Source organism: Lygodium microphyllum, chromosome 21, assembly GCF_053477565.2.
Source record: "Lygodium microphyllum isolate KBCC chromosome 21, Lygodium_microphyllum_v1.1.10, whole genome shotgun sequence".
NCBI lineage: Eukaryota > Viridiplantae > Streptophyta > Polypodiopsida > Schizaeales > Lygodiaceae > Lygodium > Lygodium microphyllum.
In genome coordinates, this window is record NC_141155.1 from 71,849,643 (window position 1) to 71,868,766 (window position 19,124).

The following is a 19,124-nucleotide window of genomic DNA, read 5'->3' on the forward strand; positions in this document are numbered from 1 at the left end:
GCGTTTTGTTAATTTAGTGTGTACATGGGTAATTCCATAGCGGGTGATACTGCAAAATACATATTAAATTAATAAACGTTTATGAGTTTAGAGTGCGCACTCCTAATAAATTAAGGTCAGGATTAATTTCTAACCAATTGATTTATTTATGTAGTTGAAGACTGCTAGGTATTCACTTTTGTTGGTTTAATTGTATTATTTTACTAACGATTGTGAATGCTTCAGTTGATGTGTAGAGATAGCAGCAGTGGCGAAGGAAAGCATTGGAGGATAGCGTGTATTCGAGTTATCACTTATATTTTGATGGGCGCATACCTTAGGCATGGCGCCTATATTTTGTCGCGCCTATTTATTAAGGCGTTGGATATTTATTTATTATTTTTGTATGCGCATGGGCGCACGATTATGATATTTGTATTTGGACATTGTATTGGGTATGCCTGACTTCTTGGGCGCCTGCCCATTAGCTTTATTTCTATTTAGCACTAAAGCAAACTCAAAAGCCAAAAGCGTGCTATTTTGTAATTTGGGCTATTATTTGAGCTTGAAGATGGTTAATACATAAAAATACATGCTTTGTGGAGCGCTCACACAAGGGATGGGGGGAGATTGCACCCAATTGGTCTCTTGTTCATGTCGTGCATGCTTTCTACCTTGAGTTTTGTGCAAAAAGTAGAGTTCTTTTGTTCTTGGGGACCTTCTGACGCTCACTACGCGCGCTTACAACATCTGATCTGTACACCAGTGGTATGAGAGCGAAGTTGAGATCGAGAGCTTCCAATCGCTACCCATCTTGTGCGAAGGCGGAGCTCCTAGAATGATCGAGCTCTACAGTCAGTTTCATCGCGAACGGTCGATACGGGTGGATTCCTAGCTGTCAAGAACCTCTGTCTACAGCCTCTGATCGCAAAGGACTGGCCTGAGGAGGCGGAGGACCGCTCCCACATCTCCCTCTCTAAGTCATTTTTCCACAGTCAACACAGATAAGCTTCATATTTTTCAAAAAGCTTAAAAGCTTAAAATTAAAGGTTAGAAAGCTTAGTGTTAAGCTTTAAGAAGCTTAACTCCACAAATTCGTTATCGAGCGACGTCGGTATACTGTCGTCACGTTCAGATCCGTCGCCAACATACTCCGTTACTTGAAAATCACATAGGCTTCATAAAGCCTTAAACTACTAAGTAACTTCTAAGTTCTGCAAGTCTTCAAAGTTTGCAAGTTCTGCAAGTTCAAATTTACCTACTCTGCAAGTTCACCAAATCCACATAGATCAAAACTGACTTACCTCAATAACTCCCATAAGGATTGCAAAATTGTTCCCTAGAAGACTTTGTTTGCATACGCAGACTTGCTGAACGAGTTTCAGCACACGTAGAAGATCATACGTAGTTTCAAAGAAGACTACAAATCCCGCAACCACAAAAGTCGAAGACCGTGAAAGCCAAACAAAAATCTATAAGCCTTGTATACCCGACTTTGATCTATGCTCATCCCGCTAATTGGATTTTGAGAGTGTGAGGTCTTTTGGATTTTTACAGGATGACGGAACAAAATATAGACGATTTAATGGCTGAAGGTGATCTTCTCAAACCTACGATGGAACAAAAATTGGATTTAATTATGATGCAGCTTGATGAAGAATGAAGAGCCTGACAAGCTTTGCAAGTTCAATTGGCCAATTTGCAACATTCGACCACTGACAAAGATGGACCACAACCCGAAGATCTTATCCGACGTACCATCGATGCGACGCTTGAAGCTCAATCCATCCGTAAAGCTTTAGCAAAGAGATCGTGAGCCTATTTCCCAATACATCGAACGTTTTTGGAATGCCCTACTCCAACTCAGAATGCTTGAAGACGTACTTGAAGCGACCCACAAGTGCAAGTTTATATCTGGATTACTTGGACATTACTACGCTGAAGTTAATATGTTCAAGTCTACAACCCTTGAAGATGCAATTTCTTTGGCTCATGACACTGAAGACAAGATTCGAGGAAGAGACAAGCGTCCACAACAATTTCAAGCAAATGGTAACTATGGTTCTAAGCAATTGAATTCAAATTTTAGAAGATTCAATTAAAGTCATTTTCCTTCATCATTTTTTCGTAAGTCTTGGACAAAATCACCTGCTTTGCCATCAAATACCAATCAAAACCCTAAGCTATCCTCACAGCCAAATCCTAATATTCCTAGACTTCCTGCCATTGCAAACAATGTATCTAAAGCCAAACCTATAGTGTGTTACAAATGCCATCAGCTTGGACATCTAGCAGCCAATTGCCAATCGAAGAAGCCACCTATCCATATCAATGATCTTGGAGCAATGGAAGATGAAGACCATGAGGAAATGCCTGACTTTACGGAAGATGAAGTCAACATTGCTATTCCTTCGGATACTTTGCCAGGTATGCAAACTCCACATTCTTTGTTGACAATGAAATGTTTAGTGTATGGAAAAGAAAAGATTATTTTGCATGATGATGGTAGTACACATGATTTTATTTTTGTAAAGTTAGTGAAAGAATTGATATTACAAATTGTTTTTACGCACTATCGCATTAAAGCAACATTCTTAGGCACAAGGTATAATGGAACACAAGAGGTGCATGATTTAGAAATTAAAATTGGTGAATACACTGAACGTAGAAATTTCCTAGTTGTAGCTTTACAGTCTAGCGATATTATCCTAGGTATGCCTTGGTGTCATCAGCATAATCCTGATATAGATTATTCCACGCATTCAATTAAAATTTATTTCAAAGAAAACAAATTACATTGCATGGTATGCATGCATCTAATAATTTTCCAGTGCTTACTCATACTCAAGCTAAACGTGCATTACGTAAAAGTAGTAAATATTATCTAATTTGGGTCAATGAACTTCAAGCTAAAGAAAAACATATGCACCTAGGCATAAAGAATTCCTTGCACAATTTAAAGATTGTTTTGCTGAAGATTTACCACCTGGACTATCTCCTTTACGTCCCGAAGATCACAAAATAGATTTAATTCCTGATACACAACCACCATGTAAAGCACCATATAGGCATAACCAGATTGAACAGAAAGAAATTCAAAATCAAGTAGAGGAATTATTAAACAGAGGATTAATTAGACCTAGTAGTTCTCCATTTGGCGCACCTGTTTTATTGGTAAAGAAGAAAAATAATACTTATCGTATGCATAGATTATCGTACCCTGAATAAGATTACTGTTAAGAATAGGTATTCAATTCCTAGGGTAGATGATCTTATGGATAAACTACAAGGTTCTGCTATATTCAGTAAAATAGATATTAAATCTGGTTATTATCAAGTGAGATTAGATAAATCTGATATATTCAAAACTGCATTTAGAACACAATTTGGACATTATGAATTTTTAGTGATGCCTTTTGGATTGACTAATGCATCCGCTACATTTAGTCGAATGATGAATCGCATATTCTTGAAATATCAGCATTGTGTTATAGTATTCTTTGATGATATCTCGGTATTCAGTAAAAATGAGAAAGAGCATTATGAACATCTGTCTTTAGTTTCCTAGTTGTTGAAAGATAATCAATTGTATGCTAACCCAGAAAAGAGTGAGTTCTTTCAAATAGAAATTGAATATCTAGGTCATATTGTGTCATCAGAAGGTATTAAGGTTGACCCTAAGAAGATAGAAACAATATTAAACTGACCCATACCTAAAAATGTGCATGAGTTACGTTTTTTTCTAGCTCTTGCTAGTTTTTATAGGAAGTTTGTGCGAAATTTTTCATTACTTGCTTTGCCTTTGACTAAACTTTCAAAGAAAGGTATTGCTTTTCATTGGTTTGATAATCAACAAAAATCTTTTGATTTATTAAAACATGCATTAATCCATAGGAGCTGTACTTATGCAAGATAATTATCCCATAGCCTATTCTAGCTGTAAACTGAAACCATCCGATCTGTGCACTAGCTGGTGCACAGATCTGATGCCGTAAGCGTGCGTAGTGAGCGTCGGAAGGTCCCCAAGAACAAAAGAACTCTACTTTTTGTACAAAACTCAAGGTAGAAAGCATGCACGACATAAACAAGAGACCAATTGGGTGCAATCTCCCCCCATCCCTTGTGTGAGCGCTCCACAAAGCATGTATTTTTATGTATTAACCATCTTCAAGCTCAAATAATAGCCCAAATTACAAAATAGCATGCTTTTGGCTTTTGAGTTTGCTTTAGTGCTAAATAGAAATAAAGCTAATGGGCGGGCGTCCAAGAAGTCAGGCATACCCAGTACAATGTCTAAATACAAATATCATAATCGTGCGCCCATGCGCATACAAAAATAATAAATAAATATCCAACGCCTTAATAAATAGGCGCAACAAAATATAGGCGCCATGCCTATGGTATGCGCCCATCAAAATATAAGTGATAACTCGAATACACGCTATCCTCCAATGCTTTCCTCCGTCACTGCTGCTATCTCTACACATTAACTAAAGCATTCACAATCATTAGTAAAATAATACAATTAAACTGACAAAAGTGAATACCTAGCAGTCTTCAGCTACATAAATAAATCAATTGGTTAGAAATCAATCCTGACGTTAATTTATCACGAGTGCGCACTTTAAACTCATAAACGTTTATTAATTTAATATGTATTTTGCGAAATCACCCGCTATGGAATTACCCGTGTACACACTAAATTAACGAAACACCCGAAAAGGATAGGTGTCCCCATCGAGTTCTCGCACAAAGGATCCACTTTGTGTATGAGCCTCGGTAATCAAAGTTTACGGAATCCATTGTAAGACCTCACGGAATCCACAGTGGCACGGAATCCACCGTGAAATATGCCTCCTAGCATCATACCCTCATGGTGGATTCCGTGCCACGGTGGATTCCGTGAGGATTTACGGTGGATTCTGTAAACTTTGATTACCGGGGCTCATACACAGAGTGGATTCTTTGTGCGAGACGTCGATGGGGACGCCTATCCTTTTCGGGCGTTTCGTTAATTTAGTGTGTACATGGGTGATTCCATAGCGGGTGATTCCGCAAAATACATATTAAATTAATAAACGTTTATGAGTTTAGAGTGCGCACTCGTGATAAATTAAGGTTAGGATTGATTTCTAACCAATTTATTTATTTATGTAGCTGAAGACTGCTAGGTATTCACTTTTGTCGGTTTAATTGTATTATTTTACTAATGATTGTGAATGCTTCAGTTGATGTGTAGAGATAGCAGCAGTGACGGAGGAAAGCATTGGAGGATAGCGTGTATTCGAGTTATCACTTATATTTTAATGGGCGCATACCTTAGGCATGGCGCCTATATTTTGTTGCGCCTATTTATTAAGGCGTTGGATATTTATTTATTATTTTTGTATGCGCATGGGCGCACGATTATGATATTTGTATTTGGACATTGTATTGGGTATGCTTGACTTTTTGGGCGCCCGCCCATTAGCTTTATTTCTATTTAGCACTAAAGCAAACTCAAAAGCCAAAAGCGTGCTATTTTGTAATTTGGGCTATTATTTGAGCTTGAAGATGGTTAATACATAAAAATACATGCTTTGTGGAGTGCTCACACAAGGGATGGGGGGAGATTGCACCCAATTGGTCTCTTGTTCATGTCGTGCATGCTTTCTACCTTGAGTTTTGTGCAAAAAGTAGAGTTCTTTTGTTCTTGGGGACCTTCCGACGCTCACTACGCGCGCTTACAGCATCCGATCTATGCACCAAATTTTCCCTTAGTAAGTAGCACACTTAAGTGGTAAAGCAGGCTGGTGATTAAGTTTTGTCTAGTGAGAAACTCACTTATGATTAGGTAGTCATAAATTAATTAGTCTCCACACACACACACACACACGCACAGAGTGGAGTAGCCTAAGTTTGAAGACAATCACTCTTCTATTATTTTTCGCAAAAATTGCATGTCTCAGCCATGAAACATGAGCTAATAGTATGTATGGAGTGAGAGCAAGAGCCAATATTCTCTCTGTAAGGGAAATCTATTGGGCAACTCTATAACTCCTTTTATAACATGCATTGCTAATGCTTTTTAATCTAAATATAAATAAAACATGTTATTATAGTACAATAGGGCGAGATCTCTTATTCTCTTTTGAGATCCTGAGACTTTTGGATAGCTTTGTCACGAAGAAAGTGATTTTCTCATTGTTTCATTGTGGAAAATCCCTCTAATTGTGTTAGACAATGTGTGGGATTGTATAGAAACTTTGCAAGGTAGTTGTCAAGGCAAATGCTATGCAAAATTGGGTTCAAATTCTGGCTATCATTTTAAGGGTTTGGTAGATTGACATGTTTATTTGAAAATTTTAACATTCTAGAGTTGGTTGGAGGCTAACATTAAAGATGACAAGGTCATTTTGTAGTTAAGAATTAATTGTGCAATGGGAAATCATTAAAAACATACCTTAAAGCATACAAATGTAAGATTGTACCTCTTTTTCTTGTGGGAAATATGTGGGAAGATTGGAAAAATGCAAGGATGACCTAACATAATACATATGACAAGGATCAGAGCAATTGCCCTTTGTTTTCAGGCATGATTTGACCATTGATTTGCTGTGGTGGCAGCATAGATCTGAACTTACTTAGTTTGATAGTGAATGGGTATGCAAATGTTAGGGCAAAGCGTGGGGATTGATGCATGAACAGGGCTGCAGCTTTGTATAGCAAATTAGATCAGTTTGAGAGAGGTCTGTGTTTTATACACTGTTTGCAGTGCACAACCGTGTGGGACTAGGTTTGTTCCTTCAATGTCATTTTGGCATGTCAATTGGACTGAGGATAGCATTTATTCATATGCATTACACATGTTTGAGTGTGAATGGAGAGATTTTTTGCCCAATTGGGGTTGGTGAGAGCGATTGATGATACCATGTTGGAAACAAGTCTAGGCTGATTGAAGTGCAAGGCACATGGTAATAATGGGCATTGAGAGAGTGTTGGTTTGTGGCAGTAGGTCACTTGTGATTTGTGCAAGCTTGAAATATAGTAAGGGCACCAACTTGCGGGTCCTATTGTGTGTTGTCTACCAAGTAGAGTGTTCTAGCTCTTATGCTCAATGGGTCTTTTTGTCTATTTGCTGATTTATTTCATATGTGCAAGTAAGTTTGTGTTTATTGCCATTAGATTGTTTTTGAAAGCTAGTTTCAGGATTAAGAGAGATTGCTTTTGGTGGAGAAGAACACTGTATAGAAATTGTATTTTGTAGTCCTGCAATAGCATGTCACGATGAAGCTCATCTCATATGTATTGCAGGATGTAAAGATGGTTATGCTCAAGGAGTCTGTCTTCTGCTGATTTTCAGAATCCTAGCTTGCTCTGTTACCCTAAACCTTGGATCCTCAGCACTATTGGTTTAGGTCCTTAAAGTTTAATGAAGGCAAGTAACACATACAATGTAGTGCTGCCAAATAATTTGAGGATTAACAACCAGGTACATTACACATACAATGTAGTACTGCCAAATAATTGGCACACTAACAAATGCTCATCAATCTGAACCACAAAGAGTAGAGCTATCACAGATGTTCTTGTGGACTTTAGGTAGAAGTAGGGCGGCACTGTCTTAATATGACTTTCCATCATTGTGGCAGTACGCATACGTACCAGAAATGTGGTTTCTTTAGCATTTTAACCCTCTAATTTGATAGTAATATGGATTTTACACAGTACATTCTAGAGCATCTAGTATCGTTATTGTCGAAGAGCTATTTTCATGCCAGCTTTCTTCTATTCTCCTTTGTTGCAATGTGTTGGTATATTCTATGAGTTTTATCTCCATAATTGATGACATGTGCTTTTACCAGGAGAATGGAATTGCTCGTTCATTGGTGAAGAGTGTAGAGGCTCGGGCATTGATGCACTTTTTCTTTGCGCAACGAGCTGCTTTGAAGGTTCCCTTTTCTCATCAGGTCTTTCTTTTACCTTCGATTTTGATGCTTCTCTGAGAGTTTTTTTGTCTCAATAAACAGGTTCCTGGACTCACAGATCTGGGACTTAATCCTCGCCCCATAAAAAAGGTTGCAGTAGTAGGTGCTGGATGGATGGGCACAGGAATAGCAACGGCTCTTGTTCTTTCTAATATCTCTGTCATTTTGAAGGATTTGAGTTCATTATATCTTGAAGAGAGCTTTGAACAGATTAAAGGTTTATATCAATCTTTTAGCACATAAGCCTGTCACTAAGCATACATGCTCATTTACTTCGGGGAACACACAGGCACTAAATGCTCACCACAAATGATTGCTTCATGATCAGTCTTTTAGTCCATGCTACTTAAGTTCTGAGTATAAGATCCATTATTATGTGGAACACTGTTATTCTGTGAACACACAGGAATTAAAAGTTCACCAGAGATGTTTGCTTAGTGATCAGTGTTTTAGTACATGCTACGTTTTAATATTGGCCCCACCTCTGACTCAGTCAACTTAACTGGCAGAAAATCTGCAGAATCTTGTGATGAAGGGAAAGATGACAAAGTTGCAGGCAGACCGCTCTTTGTCTCTTGTTAAGCTTACTTATGACTATACCGAGTTTAATGAAGTTGATCTGGTAATAGAGGTAACAAAACACACAACTTCCAGAATATTATTTGTCAATTTTGATTTCACAAAGTGGGGTAAGTGTGCTTTAACCTTAATTGGTATCATGAATGAAACTCTAAAAGGCCAGACTGTTGAAAATTTTTTCCTCTTCAATGGGCAACATGCAAATGGGAAAATGCAGGCTATTTTGGTATAAGTTGGAAGTTTAGATGAGCCCAGTTAATGTGTCAGGGTAGAAATAAACTCACTAGCTAGCAGCATAAGAGAAGCTGCATGGAAAGAAGTCTCACCCGAGCTGAAGGCATATCCAAACATGGATGATGACGTGTCTGGAGGCTGCAGCTGGTCTAATCAGTCATTTGTTCACTTTGATAAAGACAAATATGCTGCTATACCCTTTCAATTTGTAATTCAGAAGTTTCTTCACAGACAAGTTCTGGATTGGGGATTTGTTGCTTTTCTGACAGAGTTGTCGTTTGGATGAGGCTCTGGCAGGAGCTGCATTGCTCCTCTTTCAAAGAGCTGTAGTTGCATCATTGATGACTTATGGGAGCCCATGTTGGCAGGATGAGTATTTGCAACTTTATTTTGCTATTCATATGCAGAGACCTTGTTGTCTTCTTTGGCGGAAAATTGCTGCAGGCATTACAGCACAGCAATTTTAGATGGGCAAACACAAAATCTACAAGGCCACTATAACATTCTTGTATACTCGTGGGATTCCATGTATGCTCTGGATTAGTGAGGGGATAGAGCAAAAGATTTTTAGGATTATGAAGTTTGAAAATTTGAAGCCTTAATGTGTCCTGGATTGGTATGTTGTGCAGCTTGGGATCAAATTTGTCTACTAATCTGACTATCTTATCTTAGACTTGCAAAAACTGCTCTTGCAGCCAGTCAATCAGAACCACAAACCATTGCTATTCAGAATTATGGTCTGCATATTGGGGCCCTTTCTAATCCCAAGGCAGAGCTGCCTTGTTGCTTTCTTTCTGTCTATTCAAGTGTCCAACTTTGAGACACTAAATTCTATGTTTGCTAGTGCTTTACATCTTCATGGCAGAAAGTTAAACATGCTGTGATTCTGGTTTTCTGTTGGCTTTGTCTTCTGGAAATATCTACAGTCAGTCAGCGAAGATGTGTCCTTGAAGCAAAGGATTTTCAACGAACTGTCATCCTTCTGTTCTCAGCAGTGTATTTTAGTCTCCAACACATCTTCCATTGACATTGCTACACTTGGAGCAAGTGTTACTCATCCTGAAAGAGTTGCTGGTCTGCATTTTTTTAGGTAAATTCGTTTTCTTTCCTTAAAAATTTGATTAGTTTCTGACAAGAAAAGATAATCCTTTAGTGCTCATCAATGCTACATATGACCTTCCTACACACAACTTTTAATTAATGAAATTCAAATGTCTTAAGTATTAAGGGGTAAGTGTCATAGAGAATGAACATTTTTTTGAACACACTTCACATTTTTACAAAGCCACTGAGATGTAAATCCATTGAATAAACAGTATGTAGCACATACGGTGGTGTCAAGAAGGTTGGTTCAAAAATGATGCCAATGCTTTATATCTACATTCTTTTCATTGTTTGTAAGTAATTGATGCTACCATTTTGAAGTTCATTTCCCTCGTAACTGAGACTGCTAGGCATAAATTAAACAAGGATTTCTCATGTCACATGATGATGGTGCATTTGTACATCTTTGCATGATATGTGAGTATTAGTACTTTTTTTCACTCTCACATTAAGTGCAACTAAGCTCATCATGATCAAAACGGTATCAGAGCATGGCTTTGTTGTTTGAACTTAAGTGGTTGCAAATGGCAGAGCCCAAACCTCATATAATCAGCACAGGAAAGATTGGCAGACATTGTACACTGAAGAAAGCAGTTATCATCCACCGTTTTACACCTTTTGTGGGTCTTCCAGAGCTCTTTACTATGATATTCCAGTGAGCCCTTTGAACAGAAGTTTTTTAATAAGATGACGGCTCGAATGGTACATTAAAAGATAACAACAGAGTGTTTAAACCAAGGCCTGTTTCAAAAGCTGATCAAACATACTGTAGTGCAAACCATATGTGTTGTACAAACTTTCTACCTAAAAATGAAATATGGGGTTTTGTTGAATTTGAATATAAAAATAAACATGTACTAAGAAAGGAAGCATCCAAACAGTAGTTCAGTGTTATGCTAGATTTTGTAGTTTCATCATTCTTGTTCCTCTATATCCAAAGCATACATTTCTGATGGGAAGGTCTCTCCAGTCCTGCTCATGTTATGCAGTTATTGGAGGTAGCACGAACGCGAGACACATCCATGCAGGTTTTGGTGGACTTACTTGCATTTGCAAAAAGATTGCGGAAAATTCCTTTGGTTGTAAAGAGCTCATTCGGTTTTGCTGCAAATTGCATGTTCGTTCCTTATTGTATGATCTCATGTTTTCTTGTGGACCTTGGAGTTGACCCTTATTATATAGATGACATGGTCAAGGATTTTGGTTTTCCAATGGGCCCTTTTAGGTAAACGTACACGTAAATTTTTGCCTACTTTCAAACAACGTTGGTGTACCTTTACCCCTTGCTATCAGCATCCTGAGTTGATGTGTACAAACTGTAGGGTCTTGGACTTAACTGGAATCAAAACTTTTCAACTTGTGTCTCAGCTATGGCATGACAACTTTCCAGGTCGATTTCATCGGTCAGCACTCCCAGGACTTCTTCTTAGGAATAATAGAACAGGTGACTTCATGTTCTGAAGGCATTTAGAGTTGTTAAATCAGGCTGGAATAAACAAGACTTCTATCTGTTTTTGTCAATAGCTTTCTGTAGAACAACCACCATCTTTTGGCATTCAAGGAGTTCCTCCTATGTTTTCTTAATGCAGGATCTACTACAAAAAAAGGCTTCTATAACTACAGAGAATCAGGTGAAGTTATGAGGACAGGAGAACTCAATGAATATCTGCAAAGTTCTAGGAAGATTGCGCAACTGGAGAATTTCCAAGAGGTGTGCTTAAGTATACCATACATGCCCTTCATTTTCAGAGTAATCAGAAAGAGACTTTGTTTCGCTTCTTCAAGATGTATTCTGTCTGACAGCATTGTCATAAAATTTCCACTTCAATTGGTTTATAATTTCAAGCAGCCTACTAATCTCATGAAATGGTGTGTTTTACTTGATGGTTCTTCCAGCTTGCCTTGAATATAACAGGTGGGGAAGTAGTTGAAATGATCCTCTTTCCAGTGGTTAATGAAACATGTAGAATTCTTGAAGAACAAACAGTGACCCAACCTGCTGCACTGGATATTGCCTCTATTTTAGGCATGGGCTTTCCAAGTTACAGGTCAGTTCTAGAGTAACCCGGCTACTACAAAGTGGATTTAATACAGGAGGTGGTATAGTGACGGATGTGAAAAGGCGGGCGATTTTCAAAAAGTGTGTGATATATAACAATGACATTGTGTTTCCTATCAATTTGCATAATCTGGGAATGTCTCTCACAGTGTTTTTACTATTACTAGGACATCACTATGCAAGTCCTCAAAATTCTTGTACAAGCAGTTGGACTAAAGCTCCTGTGCCATGCTTCATTGGTTGCAGAGGAGGTATAATCTTTTGGGCAGATAACTTGGGGCTACGTTACATTCTGACCAAAATGAAAAAGTGGTGCTTACTCTATGGAGATGTCTACAAGCCCTGTGATCTTTTGGAAAAATTGGCAACATCCAATACCCAATTGGTCAGTAAAACACTGTCAACTGCCAATCCTTTTCATTGAAGAGGTTCAACACCTGTTCTATGATTTATCCTTCTGTTTTACATTTTGGCTCTGAGTTAATGGCTGCAATTCAAATGGTTTGTATAGGGCCAATACTCAGCAAAATTGTTCTCCAGTTTGTGATGAGAACTGATGTTTCCCTCCAAAAAGTTAAGGCAAGTATCATAGCTGGAGCGAATATATTTCTATTACATATAATTGTTTGATGAAACTCTTACATTGGCTTCCTCTTACATGTAGAGCCAACATTATCAATTTCTACTGGCTAAACTCACATATTGGGTGGTCCAATTTCCTAGCTTCCCACAAAAGCAAACTATGCAGAGGAGTGCAGTTCAAACATAGTAACCACATGAAGTTGTAAAGCCTTATCCTGTTGCAAGCCTACAATGGTCTTCTTGTTTTTCTCACTTGTCAAATGCTTCTCAGACCAAGAGGTGAATGGGAAAGGGCTCGTCAAATCAAATTGGTCTCTCTTTATATCTATTTGGTTTAGAGGGGCCAATAGGTTGCTGGACTCACATAAAATCACAGCACACCCAAGAGAAACTTCTGGTTGGTTCATGAGCATCTTCACTGTGTCCTTGTCAGCCCTCACTGTGGCACAAGCTTTTGATGATGTAATTTCTCCGATTCCATGTGTAGGTTTTTCTGGATATGGCTAATTTTAAAGCTCCTTCATGTGAAGGGACATTTTGCAATTGGAATACTAAGAAAAACAAGGCCACATGTGGTGGTGGTTCTGTGTATTGCGACCTATATTGGGTTGTGGTTAAGAGTTCTAATATTTAGATGTGGCAAGTGCAAAACCATTTTAAGTCAGTTTTGTTTGTTATGATGTTTATTATTCTGTTTACAATCTGTGTATTGCAATTTGCATTGGACGGTTGTCGTACCAATGACAATCAGACATAACAGATATGTACGTGTTGTTAGGTAAGGCTGTGTACATATGGTCTAACTGTGAATTGTATATCATTGCTGCTTTTGGAAAGTGAAATATAAATTATGTTGCAAACAGAATTTTTGTAGTTTGTATCCTGGTTGGTTACCTATTTTAAACTAGCCTAGTATGTTATATACGTGTTTCTTTGTAGTTGTAGTATGGTTTGCAAACTTTCTATAAGCTCTGCTGTGTTCATTGGATTGTTGCAGATGGAGATTATCCATATAGTATTGTTTTTGCTTGTTTTATGTATGCTGATATGTTTCTGAAAGTGTTTCGAGACCAAGTTTTGTCAATGCTTTGTATTGAAATTTTTCTGATGGTATTAGTTCATGTAATTTTATGGTTTTTGCTTCTTGTAAATGTACAATGTCGATGTTTGTAAGAAAATGCTTGTTTTTAAGATGTGTTCCCAGCTTTTCTGTAGTGAAATGGTGTTTATGGATTGTACGACAAGATATTTCATTTATGTCACAGTAGGTGTATTGCGACTGTTATTTTGAGCTATGTTGAGACCTTTTTTTCCTTCAAAATTTTTGTCTGTGGGTAGAGCAAGTAAAGATATTTATTGTCAGTTATCCTTGGATCAAAAGCTAGGTTTGTTATTCTGAGCCCTTGCAGCCTATGGATTGTTCTTGCAGAGGCATGTTTTATTGAAAATTTTGTCCGTGTTATTGTGTGATCAGGGTTTTTATCATTTTATATCTCTTTGAATACTTTGATAAATTGTATACTTTTGCTGAATGAATGGTCTTACTTGATCCATTGTGTTGGGTAGTTGTGCCAGTGAGATGAGTTTAAACAGTATCTTTAAAAAAATTCGTTCAATGTTTGTGAAAATGCCATAGAATCAACTGCTCAAGAAGGCCCTTTCCCCACTCTTAAATGGATGCTGCCTGGTGGAGTTCGATGAGGATGTTCTTTGTCGGTTTCATTGTTTTGTGTGCAGTCTTGCGTCATCTGGTAGTTTGAAGGTTTGTGGACAGCTTTTGGTGTAGCTGTCGATGGCATCAAGCATTGTTTATGGTCTGCGTATCTGTTAGCATTGCCCTTAGAGCAAAGCTCAATGGTTGTCATCCAAGGGTGTGGTATCATACGATTTCAGGTTACATCAAGTTAAGGTAGGTCTCAATTCCCCTCTTGCAATAGGCCAACAGGATACAAAGCTGGGTCTCATTCAGGAAAATCTCATCGCGTGAGTCTGTGTGTCAGAGGCTAGATACCAAACTTAGGCGCACACGGGCTCCCAAGGCCGCCGACCACGTGACCCCAAGGCCGTGGCTGCCGCCATCTGCAGCGGCGCGCAGGTGCAGGTGGTGAAGAAGCACGACGCCGCCTCCAACAAGAAGAGCAGCCATTTCACGCCATCCAGAAGGCCCGAATCGATAAGAAGCTCACCCAGGCGCAGCTCGCCCAGGCCATCAGCGAGTGGCCCCAGGTCGTGCAGGAATATGAGGCTGGCAAGGCCATCCCTAACCAGCAGGTGCTCGCCAAATTGGAGGTGGTCTTCGGAGTCAAACTCCAAAGCATAATTCCAAGTAGTGTGTTGGATCCTTCTCTACCTTCTATTGTATAATATGCCATCTACGTTCTCGTTGCTCCTTTCATCTACAGCAACATTCCCCCCGGTATCACAGCATCTAGCTAGGTAGGTCCTCAGCAGTGGTGCGCAAGGGAAACCTCTGGTTAGACACTTGTGCATTCTGCGAGTGCCCCCAAGTCAAACACATTGCGCGTTGTCCTTTTTGAGGAATTCCCCCCGGCATCACAACAGCTAGCTAGGTAGATCCTCAGCAGTGACACGCAAGGGAAATCTCTGGTCAGACAATGGTGCATTCTGCGAGTGCCCCCTAGTCAAACACCTTGCGCGTCGTCCTTTCTGAGGAATAGCTCTTATCTCTCCGTGCCACAGAGCTGGAACTGAAAGAAACAACAATCTTTGGACATGTCGTAGGGCACTCTCCATCCAAAGCCCAGCTTCGGGATGGCTTCACTCCACACAGTATGCATTGGCACAACTCACATTGCGGAGGCAGTTCTCATGGGTCAGGGGATCTTCATAGTCCGTCTCACCTCCACGGATGTAGCCCGTGAGTTAGTGGATAGATCACCTTATGCCTCCACGAAGGGGGTCGTCCATATGGCTCCCTGGTATAGTGGCTTCATAGTGGAGGACTTCGCGCTCCACAACAGGTTTCCTAGATACCCGATCACCCTTCCATTCCCCAGACTGGCGGTAGAGTATCACAAGTTAGTGGAGGACTTCGAACAGCTTTTCGACACAGTTCTTTCTCCTTTGCGGATGCAGTGAAAGCCGTAGGAGTCCCGAAGGCATGGATGGTTGTGGAAGATACAAAGAATATACCTAAGTTTCTTAAGATTGAGGCAGGTAGACACTCTTTCAGACAGTCGGTTATGGTCACAGGGCAGCTTGGTCAGTGCCTGTGATGCCATGGCTTTGGGCATCTGGCAACAAATTGCACGTGTTTCGGAGCCAAGGTGGCTTAGCCGGCCGAATTGTAGGTGGATGCTGATAGTTTTACACAGGTCCAATGACAATAGAGGGAGATGGCAGGGGGGGCCTTAGCCCGTGAGACAGCCACGACAATAGAGCAGGAAGGCGGGCAATGGATCCCCATCAAAGTACCCTGCAGTAGCCCCCGCCTGTCCCACCCAGCTAGATCACATGCCTCCACTCCCACCACCCATTGAGGCGTCACATCCCATCCCACCCAAGATCCCTTAGCCCCCCTGTCCACCCCCACCTCATGGATTGCTCCCCACCCTATCCCATAGCCCCTTCCTTCCGAGGCCACGTGCTCCCCCTCACACTTGCCACATACTTCCCGATCATCCTGCCATCCCCCACTCTTTCTGTTCCCCACCATCTCCCTTGCTGACGAGCCCCCCCTAATCCTCACCTAGTACATATGTCCCCCCCCCCCCCCAACACACACACACACAACCACTAGCTCATGTGGCCCAACTGCCCGTCACACTTTCCCTCGATAGGCAAAGTTGCTCCGACACGAGTTTTTTTGTAGTGGTCCATGGTTCTATTTGAGAGTTGCGGAGTGCGGAGAGTTTCCACTCCCTCTAGAGGTGGGGATCTTCGTGGTCCGCAAGTCAAGGAGTGGCAAGGTCCATTTACTAGCACCACCGGATAGACCAAACTATGCTTTCTTCTTTCAAACCTCTCATTCAAGAGATTGGACAATGACACAGATAGAGGAGGAAGTGAGGGTCCAGGTTGTAGACCACATCTGCTAGTGGATGAATGGAGGGTTAGCACTCTTTTCCTAGCAGTGGCCTGGATGCATGATAGATATTAATTGGTGGGTTGGAGTCGAAGTTCCACATCTGAGCATTATTTTTTGAGCCCTTACCTAGTGGAGCTCACCGATGGTTGTGATCAAGTAGCCCCTCGCACAAGCTGTCTGCTTCTACCAGTGCACAGAGTCATGTTTCTCAGCCTGGTTGATAGATGCCTTGGTTACACTGCATGGAGCATCTATCACCCCCATGGTCCCTACCCGAGAGCCACCATGGGGGAATGGAGTTTACCCTCCAGGCCTGCGGCCAAGCGCATTCGCATGTCCCATAGCTCTTCTTCGTCAATAACTTTTGCACTGAACATATATTTGTTTGGTTAGTCACAGGTTTTTCCATGAATCTACACCTAGTATCTTGGAACATGGACAACCTACACTACAGTGGGGCACGTGGTTCCAAGAAATTGATTGTTTGGCACCTTGCCCTTGTCAGATGGATCGATATCTTACTTCTTTAGGAGCATAAGCTCACTCTCTCCCAGGCCCATCGGGTGGGAAAGGTACTTCTAGGTAGCTCATACACCTACTGGGAGTACTCCATCGATGCCCATGGTAGGAGTGGTGGTGTATGCACCTTTATTGGCTCGAGCTTTACTGCTTGTGTGTGAGACCATGGGACGATTGTAGCAGGGAGGGTCCTATGGATGAGACTAGATTTAGGGGACTCATGCCTTGGAGTCCTCAATGTTTATGCTCCTACTGAGGTTGGGGCATGCAGCAAGTTCTGGATGGAGAGTGCAGCAGGACTTTCAGAGGTGGACTCTTGGATTGTTGGAGGAGACTTCAATAACCTGGAGGCCTTAGTGGACCAGCAAGGTAGAGGCAGAGATTACCAAGGTGTGGTAGGGGAGGAGCATGAGGCATGGGAGGTCTTCCTCATAGTAGAAGCACGTGATGCTTAGTGGGACCTAGCATTTCAGAGGAGGGAGAGGTTGATGGACTTCTCTTGGGGATGTATGTGACTGGGCGGAGCTCTTTTGGAGCGGTTGGACCTGTTCTATATGGGAGAGGGGTGGCTCTCGAGGAGGCTAGGTAGGGTAGTTGGTTGGCACTACTTTGTTTGATCACTATTCGGTTCTCCTCACACTTGATGCTCTCACTTCAGCCCTTGATACACGATCCTATCGTATTCCTGACTTGATCTACATAAGGGAGGAGGCAGAAGCAGCTCTAGACTAGGAAGTGGGCTAGGGTGGACTGGATCACAGAGGAGATTGCTGAGGTCTTAGCTGAGCAGGATCTGCCAGGAGTAGCCCTACAGGCTAGTTGGGAGAAGAGAGCACTTTGGCGAGACTTAGTAGCCATTGAGAGACTACTCTAGGAGGCACCAAGGTATCCCACTCTCCACATGCAAAAGGTGCACGCACAGGCAACCCTTGCCAGTCTTGAGGACATGCACCCTGAGTTCTCCTTCCGTACCTCAGTAGCTCTTTGGGTGCGGAAGGGAGACACGATATGTATGGAGTTTTTTCAGGTGCATCAGCCTCGCATCTCAGATCAGATTCGCAGTGCCCATGATTAGTACATGAGGATTCGCTCTAGCCCAAATGAGGTGATAGAGATTGCCACTGACTTTTATAGACAGCTTTCTTAGTAGGAGGCAGTCTCGGCCAGAGTACAACGTTGTAGACAGCAGGCTTGGGATTGCATTCCATTCCTTGTCACAGAGATGGGATGCTCCCTCCTAGACCTCTTCATAGAGAAGGAGATAGCTGAGGCCTTCCATGTAAAGGATGTGCAGAAATGCTCGGGAGAGGATGGTCTTTCTAAGGCCTTCTTCACTACCTACTGGGAGGTGGTGAAGGATCCCCTACTATTGGCCTTTCAGGAGATGTTCAGCTCAGGATGGCAAATGCGAGGGAGTTTATTAGTAGGTCTTGTCAGTCTCCTCCCCCTTTGGGGAGGACCTATTGGAGCTAGCCCACTGGAGACCGATCACCTTGTTGTCTGTGGCCTATAAGGCACCGACCAAGATGATCGGTAGGCAACTCGGCTCCATGCTTCCAGACATCATTCATGACACATAGACAGGTTTTGTCCATGATAGGAGCATCCTAGACAATGTCTTCATTGAGGCTAATGAGCTCCACGCTCGTTACGTCGCACTGCTGCTCCCCGCCCCGACTACTCACTCCCGGTCCGACTGCTCGCGCCCATTCGACTACTCGCCTCCCTTGACTGCTGGTGCCCGTTCGATTGCTCACCCGCCCTCACTGATTGCCCCGACTGCTCACGCCCGCTTCATCCGTCCGCGGCCATCGCGCACCCTTCCCCCGTCGGTCTTCCTGGGACACACCGCCCCTCGCCATCTCCCTCCCCCGCGGCGTTGCCATTTCTCCTCGTGCCTCCCTCCCCTCTTTCCCCCCCAAGTTGCTTCCTCCATCTGCAGCAACTTTTTCCCTTAGGTAGTAGCGCAACGCGATTGGTGGTTTTTCAGAAGGGATAATGGAAACCTCTAGTCAGACTTCGACGCATTCAGCGAGTGTCTCCCAATCAAACA

The 19,124-nt window shown here is 41.6% G+C and overlaps 1 protein-coding gene across 2 annotated transcripts in view; it reads left to right on the top strand.

Moving 5' to 3' along the window:
- Positions 1–13,168, top strand: part of LOC148018132 (peroxisomal fatty acid beta-oxidation multifunctional protein AIM1-like) — a 122,371-nt gene extending 109,203 nt beyond the window's left edge. Inside the window, exons 10-20 of one of the 2 annotated variants that reach the window (XM_087662289.1) lie at positions 7,824–7,910; positions 7,989–8,163; positions 8,456–8,577; positions 9,686–9,849; positions 10,834–11,088; positions 11,186–11,307; positions 11,453–11,574; positions 11,760–11,911; positions 12,169–12,307; positions 12,434–12,501; positions 12,587–13,168. In XM_087662289.1, the coding sequence (XP_087518415.1) occupies positions 7,824–7,910; positions 7,989–8,163; positions 8,456–8,577; positions 9,686–9,849; positions 10,834–11,088; positions 11,186–11,307; positions 11,453–11,574; positions 11,760–11,911; positions 12,169–12,307; positions 12,434–12,469 (1,374 nt within the window). In that variant the 3' untranslated portion in view covers positions 12,470–12,501; positions 12,587–13,168. Of the gene's footprint in view, positions 1–7,823; positions 7,911–7,988; positions 8,164–8,455; positions 8,578–9,685; positions 9,850–10,833; positions 11,089–11,185; positions 11,308–11,452; positions 11,575–11,759; positions 11,912–12,089; positions 12,308–12,433; positions 12,502–12,586 lie in introns of those variants that run through there. The other variant, XM_087662290.1, reaches the window with a different exon arrangement.
- Positions 13,169–19,124: the final 5,956 nt, after the last annotated feature.